The 26,851-nt window shown below is 42.4% G+C and overlaps 1 protein-coding gene across 5 annotated transcripts in view; it reads left to right on the top strand.

The window, feature by feature from the left end:
* Positions 1-26,627, top strand: part of ogdha (oxoglutarate dehydrogenase a) — a 48,542-nt gene extending 21,915 nt beyond the window's left edge. For 3 of the 5 annotated variants that reach the window (XM_020931645.2, XM_055162146.1, XM_055162148.1), the window contains exons 5-22: positions 12,296-12,411; positions 13,191-13,345; positions 13,757-13,994; positions 14,272-14,451; positions 14,525-14,653; positions 15,313-15,492; positions 16,827-16,979; positions 17,199-17,301; positions 17,774-17,902; positions 17,998-18,148; positions 18,263-18,390; positions 18,758-18,936; positions 19,061-19,132; positions 19,348-19,473; positions 20,176-20,248; positions 20,461-20,624; positions 20,704-20,858; positions 23,199-26,627. In XM_020931645.2, coding sequence (XP_020787304.1) covers positions 12,296-12,411; positions 13,191-13,345; positions 13,757-13,994; positions 14,272-14,451; positions 14,525-14,653; positions 15,313-15,492; positions 16,827-16,979; positions 17,199-17,301; positions 17,774-17,902; positions 17,998-18,148; positions 18,263-18,390; positions 18,758-18,936; positions 19,061-19,132; positions 19,348-19,473; positions 20,176-20,248; positions 20,461-20,624; positions 20,704-20,858; positions 23,199-23,316 — 2,549 coding nt within the window. In that variant the 3' untranslated portion in view covers positions 23,317-26,627. Of the gene's footprint in view, positions 1-5,601; positions 5,676-6,514; positions 6,534-12,295; positions 12,412-13,190; positions 13,346-13,756; positions 13,995-14,271; positions 14,452-14,524; positions 14,654-15,312; positions 15,493-16,826; positions 16,980-17,198; positions 17,302-17,773; positions 17,903-17,997; positions 18,149-18,262; positions 18,391-18,757; positions 18,937-19,060; positions 19,133-19,347; positions 19,474-20,175; positions 20,322-20,460; positions 20,625-20,703; positions 20,859-23,198 lie in introns of those variants that run through there. The other 2 variants (XM_055162150.1, XM_055162149.1) reach the window with 2 other exon arrangements.
* The last annotated feature ends 224 nt before the right edge of the window (positions 26,628-26,851 follow it).

Genomic DNA, 26,851 nt, shown 5'->3' with positions numbered 1-26,851 from the left:
ACTGAACCGGGGACTAAACCAAGGAACTAAACCAGGGACTAAACCACGGACTGAACCAGGGACTAAACCACGGACTGAACCAGGGACTAAACCACGGACTGAACCAGGGACTAAACGGACTGAACGGACTGAACACGACTGACCAGGGACTGAACCAGGGACTGAACCGGACTGAACCACGGACTGAACCAGGGACTGAACCACGGACTGAACCAGGGACTGAACCAGGGACTGAACCAGGGACTGAACCCGGACTGAACCAGGACTGAACCAGGGACTGGACAAGGGACTGGACAAGGGACTGGACCAAGGACTGAACCAGAGACTGAATCAGAGACTGAATCAGAGACTGAATCAGAGACTGAATCAGAGACTGAACCAGAGACTGAACCAAGGACTGGACTGGGAACTGAACCGGGGAGGGGACTGGACCGGGGACTGGACCGGAGACTGGACCGGAGACTGGACCGGGGACTGGACCGGGGACTGGACCGGGGACTGGACCGGGGACTGGACCGGGGACTGGACCAAGGAACAAAACCAAGGAACTAAACCAGAGACTGAACCGGGGACTGGACCAAGGAACTAAACCAAGGACTAAACCACTCCACCTTAAAACTGCTCCTCTCAGAACCCAGACATGAACATAAACTTAGACCGAACCAGCACTAAACGAGGACTTAAACCAGGACAGGACCTAGACCGCCCTAACCTCATTCCACCTTAACCTGCTCTGCTCTCTCTGCTTCTTTATACCTTGTGTTTATCTGGGCTGGGGCTTAGTTGAAGGCTGTGGACTGGACCTTAAGACGGATTATCTCTCCTTAACAGCTGACCCTTGGTTTATTAGACCACAGTGACAATCAAATATTAACTAAAGGCCACCACACACTACAGGAGAATTTGCCTGATTTTGGCTGTGATTTCTTCTCCCTGAGTTCCCTCCGGGAGAAGTTTTTGTGTCAGTGTGACTCTGAGCTGCTCCGTCAGATCGTAACCACCAAACATCAGCAACGCTACGATAACAGCAAACAAAACAGAGCGTCAGGGGCAGACAGAGTGACAAAAACAGAAACGCAAGATACAAACTCGGGAAATAACGAAAATAATGAGAAGACTTTATTCCTCACCTCTCATAAAGTGGTAAATTTACACTGCAGCATCTCATCCACATTATCCATAGAAATTGTCCTCCACAAATAATGACCCCGGTCCACAAAACAGTGCTGTGAATCCAATTTGAGTCGTTCTTTAAAAGTAAAAAGGTGGGAGTAGTTCCTCACGTGTGTCTGTTTACATCCACACAGCGCACGGATCGCGGTGAAGCTGCAGATTAACCATAGTGACTCTACTTCCTGTGGACTTTATCTCCGATCTTTTATGCTTTAAAAATCACGTATCTGAACTAGGGATGGGCATTCGATGAAATTTTCTTAATCGATCGTCGGAAGAATTAACGATCGATTATCGATTAATCATTAACGTTTTTATATTAAAATGATCATCATTATTATTACTATCTGCACTAATCTGCATAAATAAACTCAACTTTACGACATATAAACCGTAATGACTCTAGAGCCACATCAGCCCGTTTGACATTATAATGTGTTTAATTCAGTTTTGTGCAAATCTCACAGAAACAAAACTTAAAACCGCATCGCTAATTTGCATAAACTAAGCGAAGATAAAACTATAGCTCTTGTGCATTGATGCGGTCAATTTCTGTTGGATTAAAAGACATGACTCAGTGGAATACAGGTCAGTGTGACCAGATTTGCGCTTGTCAAATCCAGGACACCGTATGGAGGGTGGGAGGTGGGAACTCGTCATCGAAATTGCGCGACTCTCACCTGGAAAAACTTTTTCCCACTGAACACCGAAACGTATGTTCCTGCTTTGTACACTGTGCACATGGACTCACACTTGTCCGAACGCAACGGAAAGCGTGGAATTTCTTGTACAAGTCATTGTTAAACACGCATTTGTGCTTCGGTACGTTGCAGGCTGACTGAATGTTTCTGTTTGTGTCTCCTTCTGAGTGCAGAGAGCTACATGTACGGACCAGTTTGGTCACACTACGCACAGCAACCTACATTCGGTTTGTCGATTAAAATTAACGTAATCGATGAAATTCTTAATGATCAATTAATCATGCCCATCCCTAATCTGAACTGACACAATCATGCTCAAAACTGTATATCCTGTGGTCTACAGACAGATCCCACTGCAGTCGTTGTGATCGGAGATTGTAAGTCTCATCAGATTCTCCTCGTGTCTGTTCTGTGCACTTTTTATTGCACATTTAAAAATCGTTTATGAACAAAAAATCCTGTAGTGTGTGGCGGCATTTTCTCAGAAAACCTCCGTGTAAAGTCTCTCAGGGTTTGGTTTAGCCCTAGTTAAGATTTCTTTTAAATGTGCACTATAACTTTTTTGTTGGTGGGTTCACCACCTGCTTGTCTCCATGGAGATCTTACCTGGACTGAAACCGGACTGGACCTGGACTGGACCTGGACTGGACCTGGACTGGACCTGGACTGGACCTGGACTGAAACCGGACTGGACCTGGCCTAGTCCTGGCCTAGTCCTGGCCTTTCTCCACAGCCTTCTTCTGAACCTAGACTCTCTGTTTCTTTATTTAAATGTGTGAAACTGTGAGGTTTTAACAGGGACTAGTGCTTTGTTTTGGTTTGTTGCTTTGTTCTGGCCAGTGATTCAGTTTAAGGTGCTATCGTGTTTGAACTGATCTTTTACCGCATTATAATTTTGTGTCCTCCTCCAGAACATCCTGCAAATTATCCTTTGTCCTTAAATAGAAACAAAACAGGAGTTGTATGTTTTGATGAGGAAACAACATTATACCCTGGTAACGTTTAGCGGAATCAAATTGCCAAAAGTTATGGTTTGGATTTAGTTTGGGTGTTTTTTGGTTCTTGTTTTTTGCTCTTAAGATGAAGCTTCAAATACTATCTTTATTTTAGCTGAATAAAAAAAACTCCAAGTGTCAGTTTTAGAGCAGTATTTGGGTTACAGACAGAGCCTCTGAAAAACGCGCTAACCAACTGTGGAAACTCGGCAAAGGTAAGAACACACCAGTTTAAACTCTCGACTTGGGATTCCTGAAATAATCTAAAATCTTAATATTCTAATCTGTGAAAATGACACCAAGGACTTTTGGAAAAAAACTCATTGAATCTTATTTTACTGGTGCATTTTTGGAGATCGGAATTGCATTTTCCAAACTTGAAGAGGTGATGGTGTCGACACGACACACGCCACACGCCACATCACTGTTCTACTCTCGCTCCAGGTGGCACTCATCTGTGTTTCCTTCACATTTCAGAGCACATTTTTGGGTGCACCCGGTGTCTCTTTCTTACCTCGTCAAAGCCTCAGTGCCGGCTGAATATCCTCCGCTAAGAACTGTCTTCAAAAATCTTGCACCTGTAGTTTAGACTGCGTAGCGCTTTTTGGAGCCCAAATTTTTCATCTATCTGAGCAAACACACTAACTCCCTGAGCGTTCCTTGGACCTCTGTGAGCAACATCGACATGTCCCCCGGGAACAAAAGTGAGCCCGGGGAGTGCGACGCCACTGGTCTTGACCTTAGAGGGAACACTGGTGCCAAGTGTATTTTCTATTAAGTCCCATTGACTTTTACTGATCATTTTTGTAGAAGAATATTTTTTCTCTGTAAACAGGAATGCATTTGACTGGCTTTTGAAACAAAGGAGCTCACTGGTCACATGTTTCTCTCTGAAGCTGTTTTCAGGCCGGCCGGTGCTGGTTCCTGCACCAGTTACACTGGGAACCAAAGTGCTCACAGGTGAACGACCTGGGTTCAAACCGTTTATGTGAACCCATGACGTGTCATTGACACAGGGTGTGGATTTGTCACTAAATAAGAGCAAGGCCGTATGAAAGCGGACGTCACGGCAAAGAAAATAACAATCACGGATCCAGCAAATATTTGTTCTCCTCCGCTGACCACTGCTGTCTTCTTGGCACTTGATTATTCCACCATGTTCCACACAAAGGTTTTTTTGTGTGTTTATTTTACCTCATGTGACCCGGATGAACCTGCTGACATCTACTGTGTTGTCACTGTTTGCTTGGAAAAAACCAAGTTTTACTTGGTTCCCAAATGCTCTAATTATCAGCGTGAACACGTGAGTCAGTTCGAAATTAAGTGCAGGAACCAGCACAGTCTGCCGGCCTGAAAACCCTGTCAGATGAACAGAGTTTAGTGCTTGGCTCATTGGTTCTGTAGAAATCCTCCGTGTTTTTCAGTCTGTTGTGTGAAAAATAATATATCTCTTGTTTATAAATAATAAATCAATTTTGCGAAGCCCAATGAGTTTTTGGAATACAGATAAAGGTTTATTTTTGTTACATCAGATATGGACAGGGCCTTAACCCGATCCTGCCCTGGCCAGAGACCAACAGCCCCTCTCGAGTCTCCTCTCTCCAGTCAGCCCTTCTCTCCATCTCCTGAGTATCTCCCCCCAGAGCCCCAGAGCATCTGAGCTCTGAGTATTTATACAGAAATACAAGTTACATACATATCAAAGCAGAGTGACATTTGTTTCACAGCCTTTTGATAATCATATGAGGACAGCTAAGACAACACACAGTTTCCTGGGGGTGGGACAGTTGTGTCTGCTGAGCCTTTACACATGCTAATGACTGGTCTGGGTCTGGGACATCACATTCATTTACCCAGAGACAGATTGAGAGAAATCTTTCCACAATATAAAATTCCATCAAAAGTCCCCTGTGACATCTTATCACGTTTTTTCCTCGTAAGCAGCGGCATGTGCTTTGATGCAGGCGGACCATGTGTGTCCCTGATTGGGTAATCAACCTGTCAATCACAGTCACTCGGGGAGATTCACTGGTGATCAGACTCACCTTCAGAAAGTCCTGGAGAAGTGTGTATTCTGGATTCCAGGCGAGGACGGCCTGGGACCAGCGCACACTCCAGTGAGTTTACGGCCCATCCAGTCACGGCTGTTTACTTGTGCCTCAAATGCAGAAGACCTCTCCTTTGGAAATGGAACAATTCAGCAAGAAGATGATATGAATTCTGTTTCTGTAACCCAAATGACCTCCCCTTTAACCTGGGGTACCTGACTTGTCTCAGATCGCTGTGCGCCGTTTATCGATCGCAAACCTGGATGAACGAGCCGTGTGCGTCACTTTCTCTTCTGGATGCGAGTGTGTTTGCTGTGTGCCCTCGGGCCTGCTTCATGTCTGTCTGAAAAAGCTGTTCTGAAGCCGTGCACGTGTCTGAAAACTCATGCATGTGAATACTCGAAGTGCCAAAGGGTTAGAGAGGGATAGGGACTAGACGAGGGGTAGTTTAAATACTTCTTCCGTTCAACATTTGAAAATCAGGTACCCCAGAACAAAAACAGCAGTAATCGATCCAAACTGTACTCAGAAGGGTTCAGAGTTGTACTTCATGGTTTAGTTTGGCTCTGTTTCTGGCTGCGTTACGTCTGAGTTGCGGTTGCCATGTGGTGCCTGCTGGCCTGTTGTCATGTGAATTGTATTCTAATGGTATGGGTGTCTCTCCACTGCCCCCCGCTGGACCAGACGTGTCAGTGTTCAACGAGAGGATCAGAGTTCTGACTGTGGGAGGTAGGGACTCTGCTGCTGCTGCTGCTGCTGCTGCTTTAGACCTTTAGAAATGATACAGGAGGAGGTTTCACTGGACAATGGCATAAAAACATCTGTTCACCCAGAACTAAACTAATAAATAAACTAATAAATTCAAACATACACTTAAACACTTAAACTTTATTGCTATCGCTATTAACGTCGTTATCCTAGATTGACTATGTTACAACCCAAAACATACACATGTCTCCAGTAAGAACAGTTGGTCAATTAAATACAATCAATCAATGAACCTGCCCACGGACGACAGGTGGAAATTAATACTGATGCTACAACCTGGCACAATGCATCTTTCCTGTTAAGGTTCATGTAAATTGTGCACTGTTCCAAGTATTTAGTCCGTCTCCCTCCAGAGCTCTATGAATGGAAATGTAAAGATAAAACCATACATACCTCGATACACAGGCCACGATAAGATGCATACCTTAATACAGTGCACTTTTGGTTTGACACAATACATTTCAAATCGATTCGATACGGTTCAATAAAAAAAAAAAGACTAAATCATGGCACTTCTTGTGCAAAGTTCATACGAAACACAAACATTTTAATAATCAAAACCGTGAAAATGTCAAATGTGACGCATGAACGAGTTTCCTTCCTCTGAACAAACAACAAAACTGTAGCTGTGACAAAATAATTTAGTGAAATATACTAAAAAAATACTGTTGGAGATTTATCGATACAGCAGCCCACGATATCGATACTGTATCATCACATTAAATGATGGATATATCAGTATTTTCATATATTTACACCCCCCTATGGAACTGTTTTACCTCCATACAGTGTTTTATACCCAATGGAACATTTCCATGGAAATAAACAGGAGGCCAAATATGAGTCAGGTTTGTGGAGATTCAAGAACGTTCAGTAACGATGCAGGTTTTTGTTTTCTATGCAGCAACCAAAATCAAAACACAAAACTCGAGAGACTCAGGAGAGTAATTTACCAATTATGACTCAATGTATAATAATAATAATATAAGATATATGAGATGATAAGGCATCACTACCTATAAACTACACTAATGCTAAAGCTAACAGTTCTCGGTTATAGCCCGATTTTAACTGCTCAGCTGTAGCGTTTCACTCTGTCTTCCAGTGAAATCTTCCTCCAGTTTCAGATCCAAGAAGCTCTCAAGAGACAAACTTTATTTAAACATCTGTTCAGCAGCGTTTACTTTCTGCTGTTTCCTGAGTGCTTCCTGTTAGCTTGAATCGCTTTGTTAGCTTCATTAGCCTTTAGCGTTAGCTTCTTCAGCCTGTTCTAATGGAAAGGCAGTAGTTTCAGCTTTAGCTCAGTGCTTTTGACTGTGTGGAAGTGTTAGCAGCGCGGCTAAAGCTGCAGATTTGTGATGTGTTGCAGAGTCGGTGTACAGAGGCATCATTCGACGCGGTAAACCCGAGCTCTGCTAAGCCTGGGTCAAATGAGCCTGGTTCACTTGAGTTTGGATTAGTGTAAGCCTGGCTCTGAGTTTGAGCTGGAGTTTGTCATGTTTATTCCTCTCCTCCGTCAGAATGAGAGCAGTTTTCAATCAACAACTTTATTCATCCAAAAAGAGCAGTTCAGTTTGTAGCTTCGGTCCTCTTCATTATCTGGAGCTCTAAATTAGCGTCAGCATTGACTGCCCACATGTCCTTGTGCACGAGTCTCACTACAGCAACAAAAATGGACAAACTTCATCTGTATTATGCCATCATTCTCTTTTACACATTAAAGCAACGCCCCATAACCCTCTGGATTTGTCACATGTATGATTCCATGGAAGTAGAAAGTTCATATACTTCAGAACTGTCTCCATGGAAATAGAAAAGTTTATCCCATATTGTGGAATATTAAACCCAGAGGAACGGCATTTCCATGGAAACAAACAGGAGATCATATCAGAGTTAGGCTTGTGGAGGTTTAAGTTCAATCACAGTGAGGCTTTATTTGAACTTGAAGCGAGTACAGTTTGTTCAAACATGATTGAACAGCTAATAAACCTAAGCAAATAAAGTATAGAATAAAACGAAGCCAACTGACCTGAGAGTGGGGCTGGGAATCATTCAGAAGTTGCCGATACGATACGGTACATCGATACATAGGCGATGATGCGATACATATCTTGATACGGTACGATTCCATTTCGATATATATTTCAGATCAATTCGATATGGTTCAGTAAAAATAAAGGCTAAATCATGGCTGTGATACTAAAAGTCTTTGTGAAACCACTTCTTGTTCATTTTAATCATCAAAACAGTGAAAATGTCAAATGTGTCACATAAACGAGTTTCCCTCCTTCGAACAAGCAACAAAACTATAATTTAGTAAAATATACCAAATACCAAATATACCAAAATACTCTTGGCGATATATCGATACAGCAGTCTTCGATATCGACACTGTATCATCACATTAAACGATACGATATATTGATACTTCTATATTTTTGCACACCCCTACCTGAGAGTACACTTTAATGTTTTTAGATTACATAAACACTTTTACGGATTTGCTTTTCAATCTAAACTATGTAAAACTTTATTCGTGGAGACAGACGGCCGATTGATTTTGATTGGCGCCACAGATCCAGAACATACACAGACTGAAAAGGCGTCGGCTGAAGCTTGAGCTTATTCTGTCCACCCTTTATTCCTTCGTCAGAGCGTCGTCTTGACACCAGTTCATCTTCATAAATACAGCGACAGGAAACAAACAAGTCAGTAACTGTACAGCAAAGTCCTACAGCGCAAACTAAGTGTCATAATTCATGTACCTGCCCAGAGTTAAACATTTACACTTCTTTTTAAAGTAAAGAGACTGGTGCACAATTTTAGGTCTTTCTGTAAAGTTGTTCCAGAGCTCCACCCCTTTAACAGATTTACAAAATTTCATAATATTTGTTCTGATTTTCTTTCTGATAAACATGACCGTACTTCTGAGCTATTTCAGATTTTGACGGAAGTGATGAAGCGCTTTTTTGTAATGTTAACATAAGAGAGAGCACCTTTATTTGTCCCACATTGGGTAAATTACACTAATGCGTATCTCCTGTTGTCTGCATTTTAAATTAAAACGGCGTCTGACAGAATTTGACATCAGGATGCTGGTTTAGTCACAAGGTTTAGTCATGTGTTTCAGAGCCATGTTCTGAGAGGAGAGGAACGTCTGTTTGTCCGATGGCTTCAGCGGCCGGTCCTGTGTTTTGGTCAGACTCTGGGGAAGTTTTAGTTTGTGTCTCGACGTAAATAAACGCTGCGTGCTGATTGGCTGAAGAGCTGTGGTTAGCTCTGCTCCGATTGGCCTGTGTGTAGTCGTCTTTTGTTTTTGAGTGGATGTGGTTTAGGTCGGGTTTGTATCTCTCCTCTCTCCTCGTCTCTTTGTTTTCCTCTCTTCCATCTCACTGTTCACTAAACACTCACTCGCTTCATTGCTTTACTTACATGTGCTCTGTTTTCTGTTTCTTTTGGAGAATGTGTTTTGCATCTTCCTGATTGATTGAAAAGTTTTGTTATAAAATGTCTCTAAAAAAGCTCTTAAATGTTTGTATAAAGGCTGTGTTTTACGTTAGTAAACAGATAAAGTCCAAAACTCCAAAACCAACCATTTACTACATCAAGTTTAACTCAAGTGAGATTCAGTTACGTCTAATGGTCAGTGTTAAACGTTTTGAATGCCAGTATTTCATCGACGACTCCTCTTTGTTACTATTGCTGTCAGGCCTGTCATTTTGTTAATATTATTCACCCGCTCCAAGTGAAATAAAAATTGGGTCAGGATCACAGTTTTGTCTGTAATTTAAGATCTTAATTATTACGATTAACATTAATAACAGACCAATCAGGTGCCTTTTTTCCCCGTGCAAGAAAGGAGCGTTACCGTCAACAGCCTCACTCTGGATTGGCTCTTTGGTTGCTATGATACTCTCGGTCAGAATTCCAAATATGGAAGTCGATTCCAAATTAGGCGCTGTAGACCTTCTTCACAACGGCCGGAAGTGTCGAGCTGTAGGTTTGTGGAACTTGCGGTTAATGTTTTTCTCTGGCAAAATGTGTGTGAATGTCAGTATTTTCTGTATTTTCCAGCAGCTTCATAAATCTGCCCCATCACCAAATCTTCAACCAACAAGGTTAAGGTTCTTTATTTGTCATTCAAGCATACGAGAGAAACACATGACAGAACGAAATGTGCTCCCTGAGGCCCAGTGATCCAGGGAGAGATAAAAACAATAATAAATAAGCTATATTAGAAAGTAAATACATCAAAAACAACAATATTTAAGTAAAAGGTCCACAAAGGATAAACATTCTAACGTGAAGAATTTATCCACGACTATCAAGGTAAGAAAGATGAAAGCTTAAAGGCGAACAACGACAACTCATTCGTGAACTACTGAGCAAAACTAACGTTATGGTGTCCTAAAGATGTTTCGCATTCGAACTCCACAAATCTCTCTATTTATGCTAATACTGACATCACGAAATCGATTTTTAATTCTAATTGTAGAGTCAGTCTGAGTGAACAAGTTCCTTCTGTTTTATTCATGACTATAATGTTAGTTTTGTTCAGTGTGTCACTAATGCGACGTCGTTGTTTCCTTTAAGTTTTGGTCTTTCTTCTCTTGATAGTTGTGGATAAATTCTTCACGTTAGAATGTTTATCCTTTGTGGAGCTTGTTGGTTGAAGATTTGTTGATGGGGCAGATTTACGAAGCCGGTGGAGAACACACTAGACATTTCCACAGATATTTTGCCACAGAAACTACAGCGGGGAAACTTCTGGCTGTTGTGAAAAAGATCTATAACTTGCAGCCCTGATGAGCTTCACTTGACTGGAGCCGAACACTGTTTGACGTCACGCTCACTTAGTCCACTTCTTTATATATGGTCTGTGGTAACATCCAGAAGCCGAGTTTAGTCTGTTGGAACCGGTTTGAGTCATGAGGATTTATTACGAGAGAGGAGCGTGACACTGCCCTTGTTTTTACGGCTTGTGGATGAGAGCCAGAATTTCTTGATTTCAAAAATAGTTCAACCATCTTTGAAACATTTTCTACCACTGACCACTGCTGGAAGAATGAGCAATTACAACACCATGACACAAAAAGGTCAAATTTGTTCTCCAGAGTCTTTGTCTGCCCCAAACCACAGCGTTTTTCGGAGGCTTATCCATTCAAAATCTGATCACTGACCATTGTGACATGACTGAATTGCGATTTCAATTACAGTTTGATTAATCGCTCAGCCTTCATTGAAATCCATTGGAATAAAAACGCCTTAGTGCTGTACCAGATTTTTTTCCACATATATCTGAGCAAAGTGTATTTTACCCCAGTACAGACACAGTATATTGTCACTGTGTCTCGTTTTTGCATCTTTAGCATTTTATTGTCTGATAATCAAGAAGTGCACTGTTAGCATGCTAGTTGTTTTTTATTGTGATGGTCTCTGAGAGTTGTGAAAAGTGCTTATAAACTCACTGTGGTGAATAATGAGGAAGCTCTGAGTGCAGAAGGTAAGTGAGGAGGAACTCTGAACCACGGCAAAACTTTTAAAATGAACTAGTGGTGTGTGTTGTTTTTTATAACGTTTTTAAGAAAATAAAAATCAGGTACAGCCCCGGTAGAACAGTGCATTAGACTTGTGCTGAACGCAGCCTTTGCAGTGAATCTAGAGCAGTTACATGCACAAAAGTAACAACACCCTTTGTCTTTCTGTATAAACTCTAAATTACATATTATATTTATATTATATGTTATATTATATTACAGAAAATTTACTTTTGTGAGCTTTAAGCCTTGTTATAATGCCTAAACTTTTCAAAAACAGACCTGGAGTTGTTTTGTTTCATTTGCACATGTTTGAGTAACTTTTTATTATTAGTCTGTCCATGTCTCCAAACCTCAAAATGCTCTGTTCCACCTTGTGATGTCATTTAGTGGTAGTTTTCAAGTTAACTACTACATTTTACCTTTAGTTGAGTAGAGAAGGTGTATGTCATCTTTTAAATTATTTCTTAAGACAAATTTTTATCGATTGGCCTTCCTTTAGTTGGTTTTAGCTTGATTTTATTCTTTATTTATTTTTGTTGTATTTTTTTTATTTTATTTATTATAATTAATTGGATTGTTTGCATCATTGTCTATTTTTGTAGGCTTTCTGTTTGCTATTTTTATACTTTTTGTATTGTTCTTTGCTGCTTATACAGAACTTTGTAAACCTTGTTAAAAGTACTTTATAAATGTATTATATTTATAAGATTTATTATTATTATTATTATTATGGAGGATATGTATTACATGACATCACAAGGTGGAATAGACTGTTTTCTGTTTTGCGACAAGAACTCAGCCTAAATACGCAAAGTTTGTCTGTGAAAGAAAACACAACTCCAGATCTGTCTGTGATGAGGAATTATTATTATAAGAGAAAAAGTATAATAAAAAACAATAACAGTGTGTTTTTTCTGTGCATGTAAACTGTCATTTTCATCCAGTTCATGTTTAACTCTTGAATTTTTAACCCGTCTTGTTTTTCTCTGGCTCGTCTGCCTCCTCCCCCTCGCTCTCTCTCCCCCCTCCCTCCCTTCCTCCTCTGCTCTGGGGCATGCTGGGAATTGTAGGATTCTACGGTCTGGACGAGTCGGACCTGGACAAGGTTTTCCGTCTGCCCACGACCACGTTCATCGGAGGAGCTGAGAGCGCGCTGCCTCTGAAGGAGATCATCCGCCGACTCGAGGTGAGACTGAAGCTGTGCTCGAATGTCCACACTGTGTCCTACAGGGGGCAGTGTTTAGGGGTCACGCCATGTTTAGCAGTGTCCAGAATGTCCAGTGAGTGAAAATGTAGCGCACTCAAAGTTTCCCACAATGCAGCTTGAGAAGTAGTGGGCATCACTGGTCACTACACCAGTCAATATAGACCACAATGCAAGAGTTGGAAAAACGACAGCAGACATATACAGGTCTTTACCTGGACACAACACTGGACACGGCGCTGGTTTATGGCACTGCTGATCCTCAAAAAGCAAATAATCCAGTCTGTTTATGTGAATAACGTACGGTTATTATTGGTCCATAAACAGTTGTGTGTTAAGGTCCTTACATACACAAATGAGTCATTTGCGTATCATATTTGAATAAGCTGGATGAAAAATGGCTAAAATGCAAAGTCTGAGGTTACACGGTTGGTCCCTGTTTTGTTCTGTAGATGGCGTAGTGTCTTTAACCCTGCTGTTCCTTGTGTCTCCTGTAGATGGCGTAGTGTCTTTAACCCTGCTGTTCCTTGTGTCTCCTGTAGATGGCGTAGTGTCTTTAACCCTGCTGTTCCTTGTGTCTCCTGTAGATGGCGTAGTGTCTTTAACCCTGCTGTTCCTTGTGTCTCCTGTAGATGGCGTAGTGTCTTTAACCCTGCTGTTCCTTGTGTCTCCTGGCGTAGTGTCTTTAACCCTGCTGTTCCTTGTGTCTCCTGTAGATGGCGTAGTGTCTTTAACCCTGCTGTTCCTTGTGTCTCCTGTAGATGGCGTACTGTCAGCACATCGGTGTAGAGTTCATGTTCATCAATGACCTGGAGCAGTGTCAGTGGATCAGGCAGAAGTTTGAGACTCCAGGAGTGATGCAGTTCACTCTGGAGGAGAAGAGGACGCTGCTCGCTCGCATGGTCCGCTCCACCAGGTAAATCTCAAATACAGAGTTTTTCCTGCTCAAAAATGTGTGATAGCTGTGAGTATGGGGACTTCTCTTGTAACACTGCGTAACTGAGTCAACTGATTAATTTAATGCCATATTCTGGAAGATTCCTCACAAAGCAATAACATCTCCATGGCAAAAAGCAGGTGGTGAATTTTGCTATGAATTTTTAGGCGTTTTGTCACATGATGGAGATGATGTGTCCAAGGGTTTAAAAATTATGAAAAGTTACCATTGTCACATCAATTGATATCTTGTTTTCCCCGTTTGGTAAAGGTTAATTCTGTTTTCAGTTTTAAGGCATTAAATAACTATTAAATTAAAAGAAGTTTGTTTACCTGCTTCACATGTTTCAGCTGCTTCCAGAAAATTCAAAAGATAATGTTTGTGTGTCAGGTTTGAGGAGTTCCTGCAGAAGAAGTGGTCTGCAGAGAAGCGCTTTGGTCTGGAGGGCTGTGAGTCTCTGATCCCAGCTCTGAAAACCATCATTGACAAATCCTCAGAGAATGGAGTGGAGAACGTCATCATGGGCATGCCCCACAGGGGGCGCCTCAACGTGCTCGCCAACGTCATCCGCAAAGAGCTCGAGCAGATCTTCTGTCAGTTTGACTCAAAGCTGGAAGCGGCTGACGAGGTAAAAGCATCTCTTGCATCATCATTTGCCCCTCTCTTCCTCTGACCCTCTGCTCTTCCTCTCCTCCTCTAACCCTCTCACCCTCTGACCCTCTCTCTCCTCTTCTTCTCCTCCTCTGACCCTCTCTCTCCCTCTCTTCTCCTCCTCTGACCCTCTCTCTCCTCCTCTTCTCCTCCTCTGACCCTCTCTCTCCTCTTCTTCTCCTCCTCTGACCCTCTCTCTCTTCTCTTCTCCTCCTCTGACCCTCTCTCTCTTTCTCTCTCTCGTCTCGTGGCAGGGCTCTGGGGATGTGAAGTACCACTTGGGCATGTACCATCGTCGTATAAACCGTGTCACCGACAGAAACATCACTCTGTCTCTGGTGGCGAACCCGTCTCACCTGGAGGCCGTGGATCCTGTGGTCCAGGGGAAGACCAAAGCCGAGCAGTTTTACTGTGGAGACAACGACGGCAAGAGGGTACCAGCAGGGGGCGCAGTGGAGTCTCAGGGCAGTTTGAGTTCATGTTTTTACACGGTTTGTTGTTGTTCAGGTGATGTCCATCCTGCTTCATGGAGACGCTGCGTTCGCTGGTCAGGGAATCGTCTACGAGACGTTTCACCTGTCAGACCTGCCGTCTTACTCCACCCACGGCACCGTGCACGTGGTCGTCAACAACCAGGTGAGACTGGACTGTGCTTTAACTGCTGGTACTCAGTACACTAAAGCTCTTGAAGCCAACGCTGTGTCCTGTCACCCAAACATAACCGTCTTGCTGAACAAAATCTAAATCTTTTAGAAGATAATGATGAATTTAAAGCTTCAGTATTTTATTACTGTTGTTTTAAGTCGGGTGTACACTGACTGTAAGTGTGGTTCTGGACTCACACGGGTCCTGCACATGGCCACACTGCCCTCTGCTGTGGGTCTAAGTGTTTTTCCTGGACACCACAGTGTCTGGAGCAGTTTTCATGTCAAAGACGTGTTATGGAAAGACGTGAAACCGCATTTCTTTGGTCAAAATTGTTGTATTTGGTGAAAGAGACAATCTGCAAGTCACTTGCTAAGAGTAACTGAACCTACTCTACAGTTAGTGTGAACCCAGTGTTACTGAGTATTTTATGTACGTAATAATGAACTGGACAGTTGTGATTTAGGAGGCACTGAGAGTAATAAATTGTTGATTTATTTAGTGAATATTTTCAAGTCGCTGTTTAATGTTAGGGCACATTAATGGCACAGAGCCTCGTTCCTCTTTGACATCAAAGTAATCTGTGCACTGTCCTTGTTTTAAATGAATAAATGAACCCCCGTCTCTTCTCTTCTCTCTCTCTCTCTCAGATCGGCTTCACCACAGATCCCCGTATGGCTCGCTCCTCCCCCTATCCCACAGATGTGGCTCGTGTGGTGAACGCTCCGATCTTTCATGTAAACGCAGACGACCCTGAGGCGGTGATGTACGTGTGTAACGTGGCTGCAGAGTGGAGAGCCACTTTCCACAAGGACGTGGTGGTTGATCTGGTACGAAACACCAAACGCCAGGCCTCATTTGACCTGAGATCAAGATTCAGTCTAATGATCAGTGATTAGTTTGGGTTTTTAATGGAACTGTTTACAAGCAATCCTCTGGAAAGAAGACCTGCCACAATAACACACTCTGAAGTGTGATGATAAATAGAGATGATAAATTATAATAATGAAAATCATTTATACCACTGACACAAAAACCTAAGAGCAGATTTAAACCACAAAACTGTTTTACATCTACAATATTTAAAAAAGTCTGTGGTGTTTGTATCAGGAAGTGAGATGATTTTTAGTTAGATAAAATAAAATTTAATCAAATTGTGATCAATCAATAACAAAATGTAAATTGTGTCAATTAAACCTGCCTGTGTCCATGGAGATGTTATTGCCTGTAATGCCTCACAGCTGCCACGTTTACATGAGAACTTTAATTCTGAATAAAAATTATTACATTTTGAATAAAAATTAATTCCGCTTTAAAAAGACCATGTAAACACTTAATTCCTAATGAAAATGATTAATTAAGTGGGTGGTTTATTCTGATTTTAAACCAAATTAATTTATTCCTCGATCATGTAAATGTTTATTCTTCTTAAAAATAATACCAGTCGTTCAGCACTTGCTCGTTGGGTTGCCCTTCTGACATGATCCAGACGATCCAGCTGCAGCAGTCCTTTCTTTAGACTTTCATCTACATCTCTTTAAATTTGTGAGCAGGATGTAGAATTGGGCTGAGGTAGAGCAGCTGTTGACTCAGTTTGTCTTCTTCCTCCCTTCTCCTCCTCAGCCGACAGACGTAAAGCGTGATGAGAGAATTCTCCAGCTGCTGCGCAATTATCAGAACGAAATAAGTTTGTGTCCGTGGCGTAACGACAAATCAAGATGACAGAAAAGCCGGTAGCAGCTGAAGCGTGTGTTTTCTTCCGGTCGACGTAAATACGTTTGTGTCTCTGTCCAATCAGAACCTTCCCCCACCCCCAGACGCTGAACGGAATTAAATAAAGACGATTTAACGAGTTTTCCTTGTAAACCTCAATTCAGAATTATTACTTCCACTTAAACACGAAGGAGAATATTTTAATTCCGAAAAATTTAATTCAGCACAATTAATTCTGAATTAAAAAACATCATGTAAACGTGGCCAGTATGACATTAAACCTGTAAACATTTAAAACATGTGAAGTGTCTGACCTGTGTGTGTTCTGTGTGTGTCCTGTGTGTGTCCTGTGTGTGTTCTGTGTGTGTCCTGTGTGTGTCCTGTGTGTGTTCTGTGTGTGTTCTGTGTGTGTTCTGTGTGTGTTCTGTGTGTGTTCTGTGTGTGTCCTCAGGTCTGCTATCGTCGTATGGGTCACAACGAGATGGACGAGCCCATGTTCACTCAGCCCCTCATGTACAAACAGATCAAGAAACAGAAGCCCGTGCTGCAGAAGTACGCCGAGAAACTGATCGCAGAGGGAGCCGTCACCAGACAGGAGTACGAGGTAAAGCCAGATGCCCTCCCTGTGTCTCCATGGGGTCTTAATTCTGTAAAAAAAAAAAGCTGCTAAACTTGTGCTTAAAACCTCTACAAACATGTTCTGAAATGTGATTCTTGTATTTTTTTGTTTTTAATTAGTTAACCATAACCTGACCACAGCTTCTTCTTCAGCTGTGCATCGTTGGGGCTAACCACTCTGCCGCTGTGTGTTTTTTTTCTGCAGGAGGAGATTGCGAAGTACGATAAGATCTGTGAGGAGGCGTACGCTCGCTCCAAAGACGAGAAGATCCTGCACATCAAGCACTGGCTGGACTCACCTTGGCCTGGTAATGCTACTACCACTACTACTACCACTTCTACTACTGCTACTACTGATACTGTTACTGCTACTTTTACTATAACTGCTACACCAGCTCATGTAAAGTTTAAATAACAGTGCAGGAGGTATTTTAAAGTAGCACTGGGCCTCCTTTCTCTGATAGAACCAGGGCTCACATCAGATTGTGACTGTAGATCGAGTTCTGATGAAACATTTATCAGTCTGGAGCGGTTCTCTCTGAAAAAGCGCTTCTGCCTTTTCACAAACAAAAGAGTATTTATGATCAAATAGACTGAAGTGTGTCTGTTGTTGAAGTACGTCTCAGTCCTGTTCTGTGTCTGTCCCCTGATCCGTACAGCGTGAGTCTGTCATGATGGACTCTCGTGAGTTTTTAACTCATCCATCTTGCGATGCAGGGTTACATTTATACTGATATCATAAATACATTTAAATTTATACATTTCTTGTGTTGTTTTTAGGTTTTTTCACTCTGGATGGACAGCCCAAGTCCATGAGCTGCCCCTCCACTGGTCTGACTGAAGAAAACCTCAACCACATTGGAAGTGTGGCCTCCTCTGTGCCCGTGGAGGACTTCACCATACACGGAGGTACTACTGCTACTATTATGAGTCCTGTTTCAGTCCTGGTTCAATCCTGGTTTAGTCCTGGTCCAGTCCTGGTCTGACCCTCTTGTTTTGTTCAGGTCTGAGCAGGATCCTGAAGGGTCGGGGGGAGATGATCCGTAACAGGACGGTGGACTGGGCTCTGGGCGAGTACATGGCCTTTGGGTCTCTGCTGAAGGAGGGAATCCACGTGAGGCTGTCCGGGCAGGACGTGGAGAGAGGCACCTTCAGGTAAAAGTTACACAGTGAAGCTTTAAAGCTTTTAACCATGTAATACTGTTCTCTCATAAAACACTCCAGGGGTTGTGTTTTGTTTCCTTCACACTTTCTTTTGTCCCTTCACAGCCACCGTCACCACGTGCTCCATGATCAGAACGTGGACAAACGCACCTGTATCCCCATGAACCACATGAGTCCAGACCAGGCGCCGTACACCGTCTGCAACAGCTCTTTGTCAGAGTACGGAGTCCTCGGTGGGTCAAAACTCACACAGATAAACCCGTACATCCTCCAAACCCTCGTCTGCTCCAGGCTCCAGCTCTGACTCGAGAGCGAGCGTTTATCTTTACACCAACATGGCTGAAGTTTTCTTAAAGGGACAGAGGCGCCTTTTCCCCTCATTCTCCTCTGATACAGATCCCCCGAGCCACAGAAACATGAACAGACTCATAGTTAAAGAGTTGAATTGCACTGAACATGTATGTGGAGCCTTGTTAAAATGTGTTTACTGTGATCAGTTTGACTGATCATTGCCACACAACAACAAACTGGCACCATATTCCCACGACAGCCCTGCACACATACTGTGTTCATGTGTTTTCTCATGTTTTATTTCCTCAGGTTTCGAGCTGGGTTTTGCGATGGCGAGCCCAAACGCTCTGATCCTGTGGGAGGCTCAGTTCGGAGACTTCCATAACACAGCTCAGTGCATCATCGACCAGTTCATCTGCCCGGGTCAGGCCAAGTGGGTCAGACAGAACGGCATCGTGCTCCTGTTGCCCCACGGACTCGAGGGCATGGTACGTGAGCAGCCATCTTTAGACTGTAGAGAGACAGACCCTAGAGCTCCAGAGATGGACTGTAGAGAAGATTCACACAGAAAGTCATGTCTACGTTGCAGTAAATGTTTGTGTTTATCCTCAGGGTCCAGAACACTCCTCCGCCCGGCCAGAGAGGTTCCTCCAGATGTGCAACGATGACCCCGACGTGCACCCGGTCAGATTTAACAATATAATAATTTAATGAAATAATAATGTTCAGATAACCAAGTACAAATTTGCATTTTCTGTAGTGCAGCTTCACAGGGATAGATGATAATGATACTTTAATGTTTACACATAGTGGTTTCATTTCTCGTTCAGTCCTGGTTGAGTTCTGTTTTGTCCTGGTTCATTCATATTTAACCCTCTCTCTCTGTGTCTCTGTTGCAGCCGATCACAGAGGACTTTGCCGTTCAACAGTTGTACGACTGTAACTGGATCGTGGTGAACTGTTCGTCGCCAGGAAATTACTTCCACGTTCTGAGACGCCAGATCCTTCTGCCCTTCAGGAAACCAGTGAGACCAGTCTCCACAACAGCACAACAAACACGAATCTCACCACAACACACAACCACCAATCTGCAGTAAAACAGACGCAGTAAGGTACTGCAGGAATACGAGTGACTGACATTGTTATTTAAACCAATGAAGCTCCAAACATAATGAGAATAGTTCATACACGTGACACTGGGGACAGTCGTCTTGGGTTCTATCTCAGAATCCTCGCTCGGTCTCCTCTGAGCTCTTCAGAGTTCAGAGTTGTGCCGTCCGAGGAAAAGGGGTGTGTCAGTGTGTGTTGCTAGGCAACATCCTCGGAGTTGGATGTATATAGATGTATAATCGAAAGCACCATTATTCCTGGAGCTCTGCTGTGATGTTGTGTCAGCGCCTCTGAAGGCCGCACACAGACACTGTGTTTGTTTATGAAGGAAAAAACTGATCGTTCAGCAGGTTTTTGGTTTTATTTTTAAAGTAAAGAGTTCCTGATTGCTTTATCTGTAAATAACTAAGTTTGTAGCGTTAACATTTAGACACAAGTGTTTTCCACTGAAGTTTTCTCCTCATTTGTAAAGTTTTAAACCTTCATCAGAATGTTGAGAATGAGATCTACAACATGAAAAACCTGAAGTCAGTGTGAGATGTACATTTAAAGTGGTGTTTCTTCCCCAGAGATTGAAGTTTACAAATGTGTTTTTAAACCTGTTTCTTCTGTTTTAGTTGATCGTCTTCACTCCAAAATCACTTCTGCGCCACCCAGAGGCCAGATCCAGCTTCGACGAGATGCTCCCAGGTTGTTTCCCACACAGACTCAGTGTTGGTCCTAACTAGGCTCATCAAAGTATCGAACATCAGATAATAAACAAGTATCTAGTTTCAATACTAGTTTTGAGTCCCATAAACGGGACAGAAATGAACCTTTCCTGAAACTTCGGAACGATCTTGAGTTGATCGTGACAAACATGAGTTGTAACTGTGTTTTTTTGTTGTTTTTTTTTTTTGCAGGGACTCATTTCCAGAGGCTGATTCCTGACACAGGCCCGGCCGCTCAGAACCCACAGGCTGTGAAGAGAGTCTTGTTCTGCACCGGAAAAGTCTTCTACGAGCTCAACAAAGAGAGGAAGAACCGCGGCCTGGAGGAGCAGGTCGCCATCGCCAGGGTGGAGCAGGTACTGCAGCTGTCTCCTCCTCTCAGTGAGACTCCAGTGTGGCAGAGTGGTTAGCCTCTCTCGTTCTCTTTCTTCGCAGTTGTCTCCGTTCCCGTTCGACCAGGTGAAGGCCGAGGTGGAGAGGTTCCCAAACGCAGATCTGGTCTGGTGTCAGGAGGAGCACAAGAACCAGGGCTACTACGACTACGTGAAACCCAGGATCCGCACCACTATCCAGAGAAACAAACCAGTGTGGTAAGAGTTCACCTCCCCCCTGTCCCCGCCCACATCAGACACTTTTCAACTGTAAAAACTCTTCAGTCAGAAGTCTCCAACCTTTTTCCTCCAGTGAGCCACTTTTACCGAACGAAAATAGCAACGAGTTACTAGTTTTAGCAATCAGAAGAAACTGAGACAACCATAAAACACCAAATACCAGCCGGGGTGTTTATTTGTTTCAATCAGTTAAAGGTTGTATAGAGGATTTTCCAAGGAACGAGAAATCCAGCGACTGTTTGTCCTTTTTTAAATGTTGCTCCTGCGTGAAACCACCCCCCCTCCCCCACAGCTCCCTACGTAGAAACACCCTCCTCCTCCTCCTCCTTACGACACAAACAGGTTTGTTTACAGCCGGTGCACTGCACATGATTTGTAAACAACTAACTACAGTGTTGGTTAGGCAAGGCGGAGAAGTGAGGAGCGGGGGGAGCGGGTGCGCGGAGATTCCGTGCCCGGAGAAGTGAGGAGCAGGGAGAAGAGTGGATCGGGCAGCGGGGAGAGGAGCAGGAAAGGGGTGCAGAGAAGGTTGCGCGGAGATTCCGTGCGAATGAACTAGCTACAACACGCAGCAGCAAGCGGACTCTTTCTTTGCCTTGAAAATTGACGTTTTCAGACACAGGATATCGCTTTCGTGTCCTGAAAAACGTTTGTCTAGCTCTTGGAAATAAAGTACGTTTTCATAATAAGCAGAAGTTTCCTGTCCAGGAGTAATTTGTGGACCAGTGCGTCAGTCTTTAGACCCTGCGTCTGCTTCAGTTGCACCATCGCTGGAATGAATCTTCAAGAATCACCTTAGTTTGGCTTCGCTGCTTTTCCCCTTGTCTTCTTCTTTCAGCGACCTCAAAAAACGGACTTTGTTTTGTGGCTAACTGCTCCTGGATTCTTGTCGCCATTGCAACAAACTTTGTGCGAACTGCGAGGAAGATATAGGTCAAAAAAAGCCGCTAAGAACTGTTGCGTTGGTGGAGTAAACAGCGTCTGTGCGTCTTGCGTCTGTGGACTGTGTGACAGTCGTACGTAAACCACGTACCGGCGGCGCAGGCAAGTCAGTTACACTAGAAACGTAGGGAGTTTGATTGACAGCCTGTCAGCTCACAGATAACGAGGCAGTGTCGTTATCTATTGGCAAATGTTTAGCCCCACCACGTCCAGAGTTGATGAATTTTTATTCTCTTTTTTTTGGTCATCATAATTACAAGGCGACTGCATCTCTATAATCTATCACTGACAATTTGAAACAAAAAAAATCCTCCATACAACCTTTAACAGACCAAGCTTTTATTTGAGACCAGGCAGTTATTTGGGACAGGTGATTAATTCCTTCCTCACAAAAATCTTGCTCAGCAAAACTGGAAAAATATGGTACTCAAATTCTTTTAACCAGTATGATTATAATTTTTAGTTTTTGCGTCACACCTTGGAGGAGGTGTCGCCGTTATACAATGTCCTGGCGAATTCTTTGCCGACCTTGTGGACACGATTCCTGCCGCCTCGTCCTCTGCCTTTCCTCGCCCCTTTGCCACAGATTTCCTCTTACACCACAGCAGCTACGATCACATTGCTGCTTCCTCTGATTTGTCAAACTGAAACAATATCACCAAAACGCAGCGCAGAGAATAGAGCCTTTCCATTCCAAGTCACACAACCAGGACTGACCGCAAGTCAAACTGCTCCTGTGTCGCTGTAAACATCAGGCTCCCTGTGGTGTCGATGCACTAATCTTTATATCTTGGTTAAATTAAACACAAAAAAAGGGAAATGGGAGTTTGAGCACCTCCTCGGCAACAGCCACAACGAACAGCGTAGGCGACTTTCTATACAGACTGGGCGTTTATTTGGAATTGATCAAAATATACACCTGCACCCGGCCGTTAATTGAAAACCGGCGATTATTTGGTATTTTACGGTATATAAGAGCCACAGCGAGCCTTAGATGAAATTTCTGAGGCACACATTGGTCGATGCAGACGCTCTGTGGAGGTGGTTCCAGGGACGCAGACGATTTAACACGCGACCATAAATTGGGCTTTACTGTAACGGTAGAAACTGCTCTGGTCTGTGAGAAGTGAGATATAAACTCATGGAGGTGAATAACGAGGACGCTGAATACATAAGAAGTGAGGAAGAACTTTGGGCCACTGCAAATGAATTAAAATGAAATTGTTCTGTTTTTCATGTTTTTAACACGGTGATAAATCAGGTACAGAGACTTTCAGTTTTAGATCAATATTACATTATTTACATTTTTATTTGTTTTGAACGCCACAAAATCTGATGAAATGTTGAAACGTTTGCGCTCGTTCTCCGTGTTTTCAGGTACGCCGGGCGAGGACCAGCGGCCGCTCCAGCCACGGGAAACAAAAACACTCACCTGATGGAACTCAGGCGCTTCCTCGACGCCGCCTTCGACCTGGACACGCTCAGGATGGAGTAGGGTCACAGAGGGGTCACAGAGAGGTCACATAAGGGTCAGGAGGGCGGGGCTACGCGGGGAAAAACACGGCTCTGTTACACAAAACGAAGCAGGAAACTGACCTGAGAATGCAACACGGATTCATAGTTTTATCTTTATCGTTCGAAAATATCATGAAAATAAAATGTTTTGAATTCTTTGGGAAATTATAGCTTCAGTTTAAAGTAAAAAAAACACAAGACACCTGGACCTGGACGTTTAAAGTCAAAGGATTTATCGACAAAACTGGAACAAAAACTTAAATGTGTTAAACCATTTTGTGAAATTTAGAAGTTTAAACATAAACATAAAACAGAATTGCAATTTCATTTACGATCCGGTCCTAGACTGTGTGAAGAAGTGGACGGAGGGAGAGCGACGTCGCAGCGTTCGACTCCAGTCAAATGAAGCTCATTGAGGCTGAAGGGGCAGATTTAGAGCAGAGTTTTATATTTGGAAATCGCCCGCGCTCGCTTCTGTTTGGAACGCGGCGACTCGCAGTTCAGTTTTACGTCCGTTTGTGTCAACAGTCTGTGGATACGGGTTAAAATTGCTGCTTTAAACATTTTGGAACTTCTTAAAATGTAGAAATATTGGTTTAAAATGAGTCAGAATATGAGTTGACGTTTTTAGGATTAAGTTTTAGTCCCATTTTATTGAGAAAAATGTGGGAAAATATTAAAATTTCTACATCATTTTGTCCAAAAAACATGAATGAAACTGCTTTTTTTTTTCTCTTTCATTTCCAGGTCAGAGGTCGTATCCGCTGTACAAACCCGACCTCTGATTTGCGCTTTTGCCTTTTGCAGGTGTAGATTAAACATGTGGTATTTACTCAAACGCTTTTTTTTTTTTTTTGGGCACATTCTCAACGTGAGCACAGAGACGGGACGAGCGCGCGACAACTGCACGGCTTCACTTTTAAAATTTAGACTTTGAGAAATTATTTTAGACGTTTAAAATGTTTTGGAATTGGGTGAAATGTGTTGTACATTTTCTGATTTTCTTCTTTTTTTTTTGTTGTTGCGTGTGTTTGAATTTTTGCACTTGAGTTGTCTTTAAAAATTAGATTTGCAAAAGTAAAATTGACAAATTGTTGAAATTTTGTAGTAGAAATTTTAGGTTTTAAGAGCCTTTTTGAAACAATAGAATGAAGAAACCTTTTCAAACATTTGTGCTTCTGAACATGAATATGAAACAAAATATTTATTAAAGGTGGAATTAACCGTAACTTTACCAAGAGCTTTACAAATTATAGATTAAAAGGGAGAGAAGTGTCTTGCCTAAGGTTGTGAAACGTATCAAAAATCAGATACGAATCGAATCTAAAACTAGAATAGAAACTAGATTCTCATTGGAGCAGTTTAGAGATCTTTTTCACAACGGTCAGAAGTGCCGCGTTTTAGGTTTGTGGAACTTCCGGTTGACGTTTTTCGGTGGCAAAATGTGTGTGGAAATGTCTCCAACAGCTTCATAAATCTGCTTCATCACCAAATCTTCAACCAACAAGAAACATTTGAAAAAATGAATTTATCTACAACTATCAACGGAAGGAAGACGAAAACTTAAAGGCAAAAACTGAGCAAGACTAACGTTATGATCATGGAAATGCTGGAAAAGTCATGGAATTTTAGTATCTACCGAACGCTGAAAGATTGCGTGAAAGTTCTCAGGAGACTATTCTGATTATTTCTCAACGTCTGCGCCTTTTGTTTAAAAGAGACGACAATAAATGCACTGACAGGATTGTGAATGTTAAAAAAAACTATAATCCCAAACCATAAGGTGAGTGGAAAGAGTTATACATTTCATATTTAGACCTAAAAGTTTGATCAGTTCTACACGTGTAAGTGCTGTAAGGTCATGGAAAATTCACTTTAGGTCATGAAAAAGTCAAGTTTTGGAGTTTCGTCAGTGAAAAAGAGTGGGAACCCTGTAGAGATTTCTCAACTTCGAACTGCACAACTCTATTTTTCTATGGTAATATCGAAATCATGAAATCGATTTTTAATTTGAACGAGTTTGAACAAGTTGCTTCTGTTTTATTCATGACCATAATGTTAGTTTTGTTCAGTGTGTCACTAATGCGTCGTCGTCGTTGTTTTCCTTTTAAGTTTTCGTCTTTCTTACCAAATCAACTTAACGTTTAACATAACATAGAACATTTAAAAAACGTTACAGCTGCACACAAACACAGGATAGACCAGGACAATCACAGTACAACTACTGAAAAACACAGAAAATAATAAGACACTCACCAACAACACATGTACATCTGAAAAAGAAAGAGAAAAAAGGTGCGTTTTTAGGTCCAGACTCCGCCTTGTTAGTCAGACTGGCCCCACCTCGTTCCTCCGCTCAATTTCATTTCTCTCCAGCGACTAGATCAGGAATCAGAAAACACTAGACGACTCGCAAAAACCCCCGAAGTGTGAGTTCGGGCACCGGCCGATCAGCGAAGAGTCAGACATTCTGTGTTGTCAACGATTCCCAAGATCGAGGATTTAAAACAGGAACAAAGAGAATGTTTGGTGAATTTCATCAAAGGGAAAGACGTTATTGTTCTTCTTCCTACAGGATTTTGTGCATTTCATACGTCACGACCAAACAGCAACGATTGGTTAAATAAAAAAAGTACCCGCCTACTGTCGAGCCAACGAATCCTAATGCTGGGAGGTCAGACGGTTTCTATAAAGTGAAACCAGTTGATGAATCACTCTACCGTCTTGATAGTTGAGGATAAATTCTTAATGTTAGAAAGTTTATCCTTTGTGGAGCTTGTTTTTTTGAAGATTTGTTGATGGGGCAGATTTATGAAGCCGCTGGAGAAAACGCGAAACATTTACACACACATTTTACCGTAGAAAAACATTAATCGGACGTTCCTCAAACCTCCAGCGCGACACTTCCCACCGTTTTGAAAAATCTCTATTCCTTTGTGTTGTGTTTGAAATTTTAGTATCGTGACAACACTAGTTTTGCCAAAGGACACAACAACAGTACCGCGGTGACGAGGTTTGAACTGGCGTCGCTGCGGTTGTCGGGTGAAAGCTCAACCCTCTGCTCCACACGTGAGTTTAAATGTAGTTTTTTTAGTTTTGTTTTTTTAGTATATTTCTTGAGTATTTTGCGGTGGACTTGTCCCGCGCTCGTCCGTCCTGTGTCTGAACTCTGCACTGCTGTTTTATCCGGTGCCAAAACACGACCAGTAAAAACCAACTATTTATTTTCGTAACCATGGAAACGTCTGTCGCTACGAAGAACCAATAAAAACTGTATTTACTCCAAAGAAACACGTGTCGAGCTTTTTCATTCACAATATTTAGACTCGCTGTAGTTTTATTAAGCAAATCTGACTCTTGTGAGGTTTAAGTCATGTTATAAAGTTGTTCTCTCCTCAAAAACAAACCTGGAGTTGTGTTTTTTCATTCACATGTTTGAGTGACTCTTTATTATTATTATTCTGTCGACATCTCAAACTCAGGATATGTGAGTTAAACATTTGTGAATGAAACAA

Source organism: Boleophthalmus pectinirostris, unplaced genomic scaffold (assembly GCF_026225935.1).
Source record: "Boleophthalmus pectinirostris isolate CB_2022bp ecotype Guang Dong unplaced genomic scaffold, ASM2622593v1 HiC_scaffold_4, whole genome shotgun sequence".
Lineage (NCBI taxonomy): Eukaryota > Metazoa > Chordata > Actinopteri > Gobiiformes > Gobiidae > Boleophthalmus > Boleophthalmus pectinirostris.
This window is presented reverse-complemented; position numbering and strand designations above follow the sequence as displayed.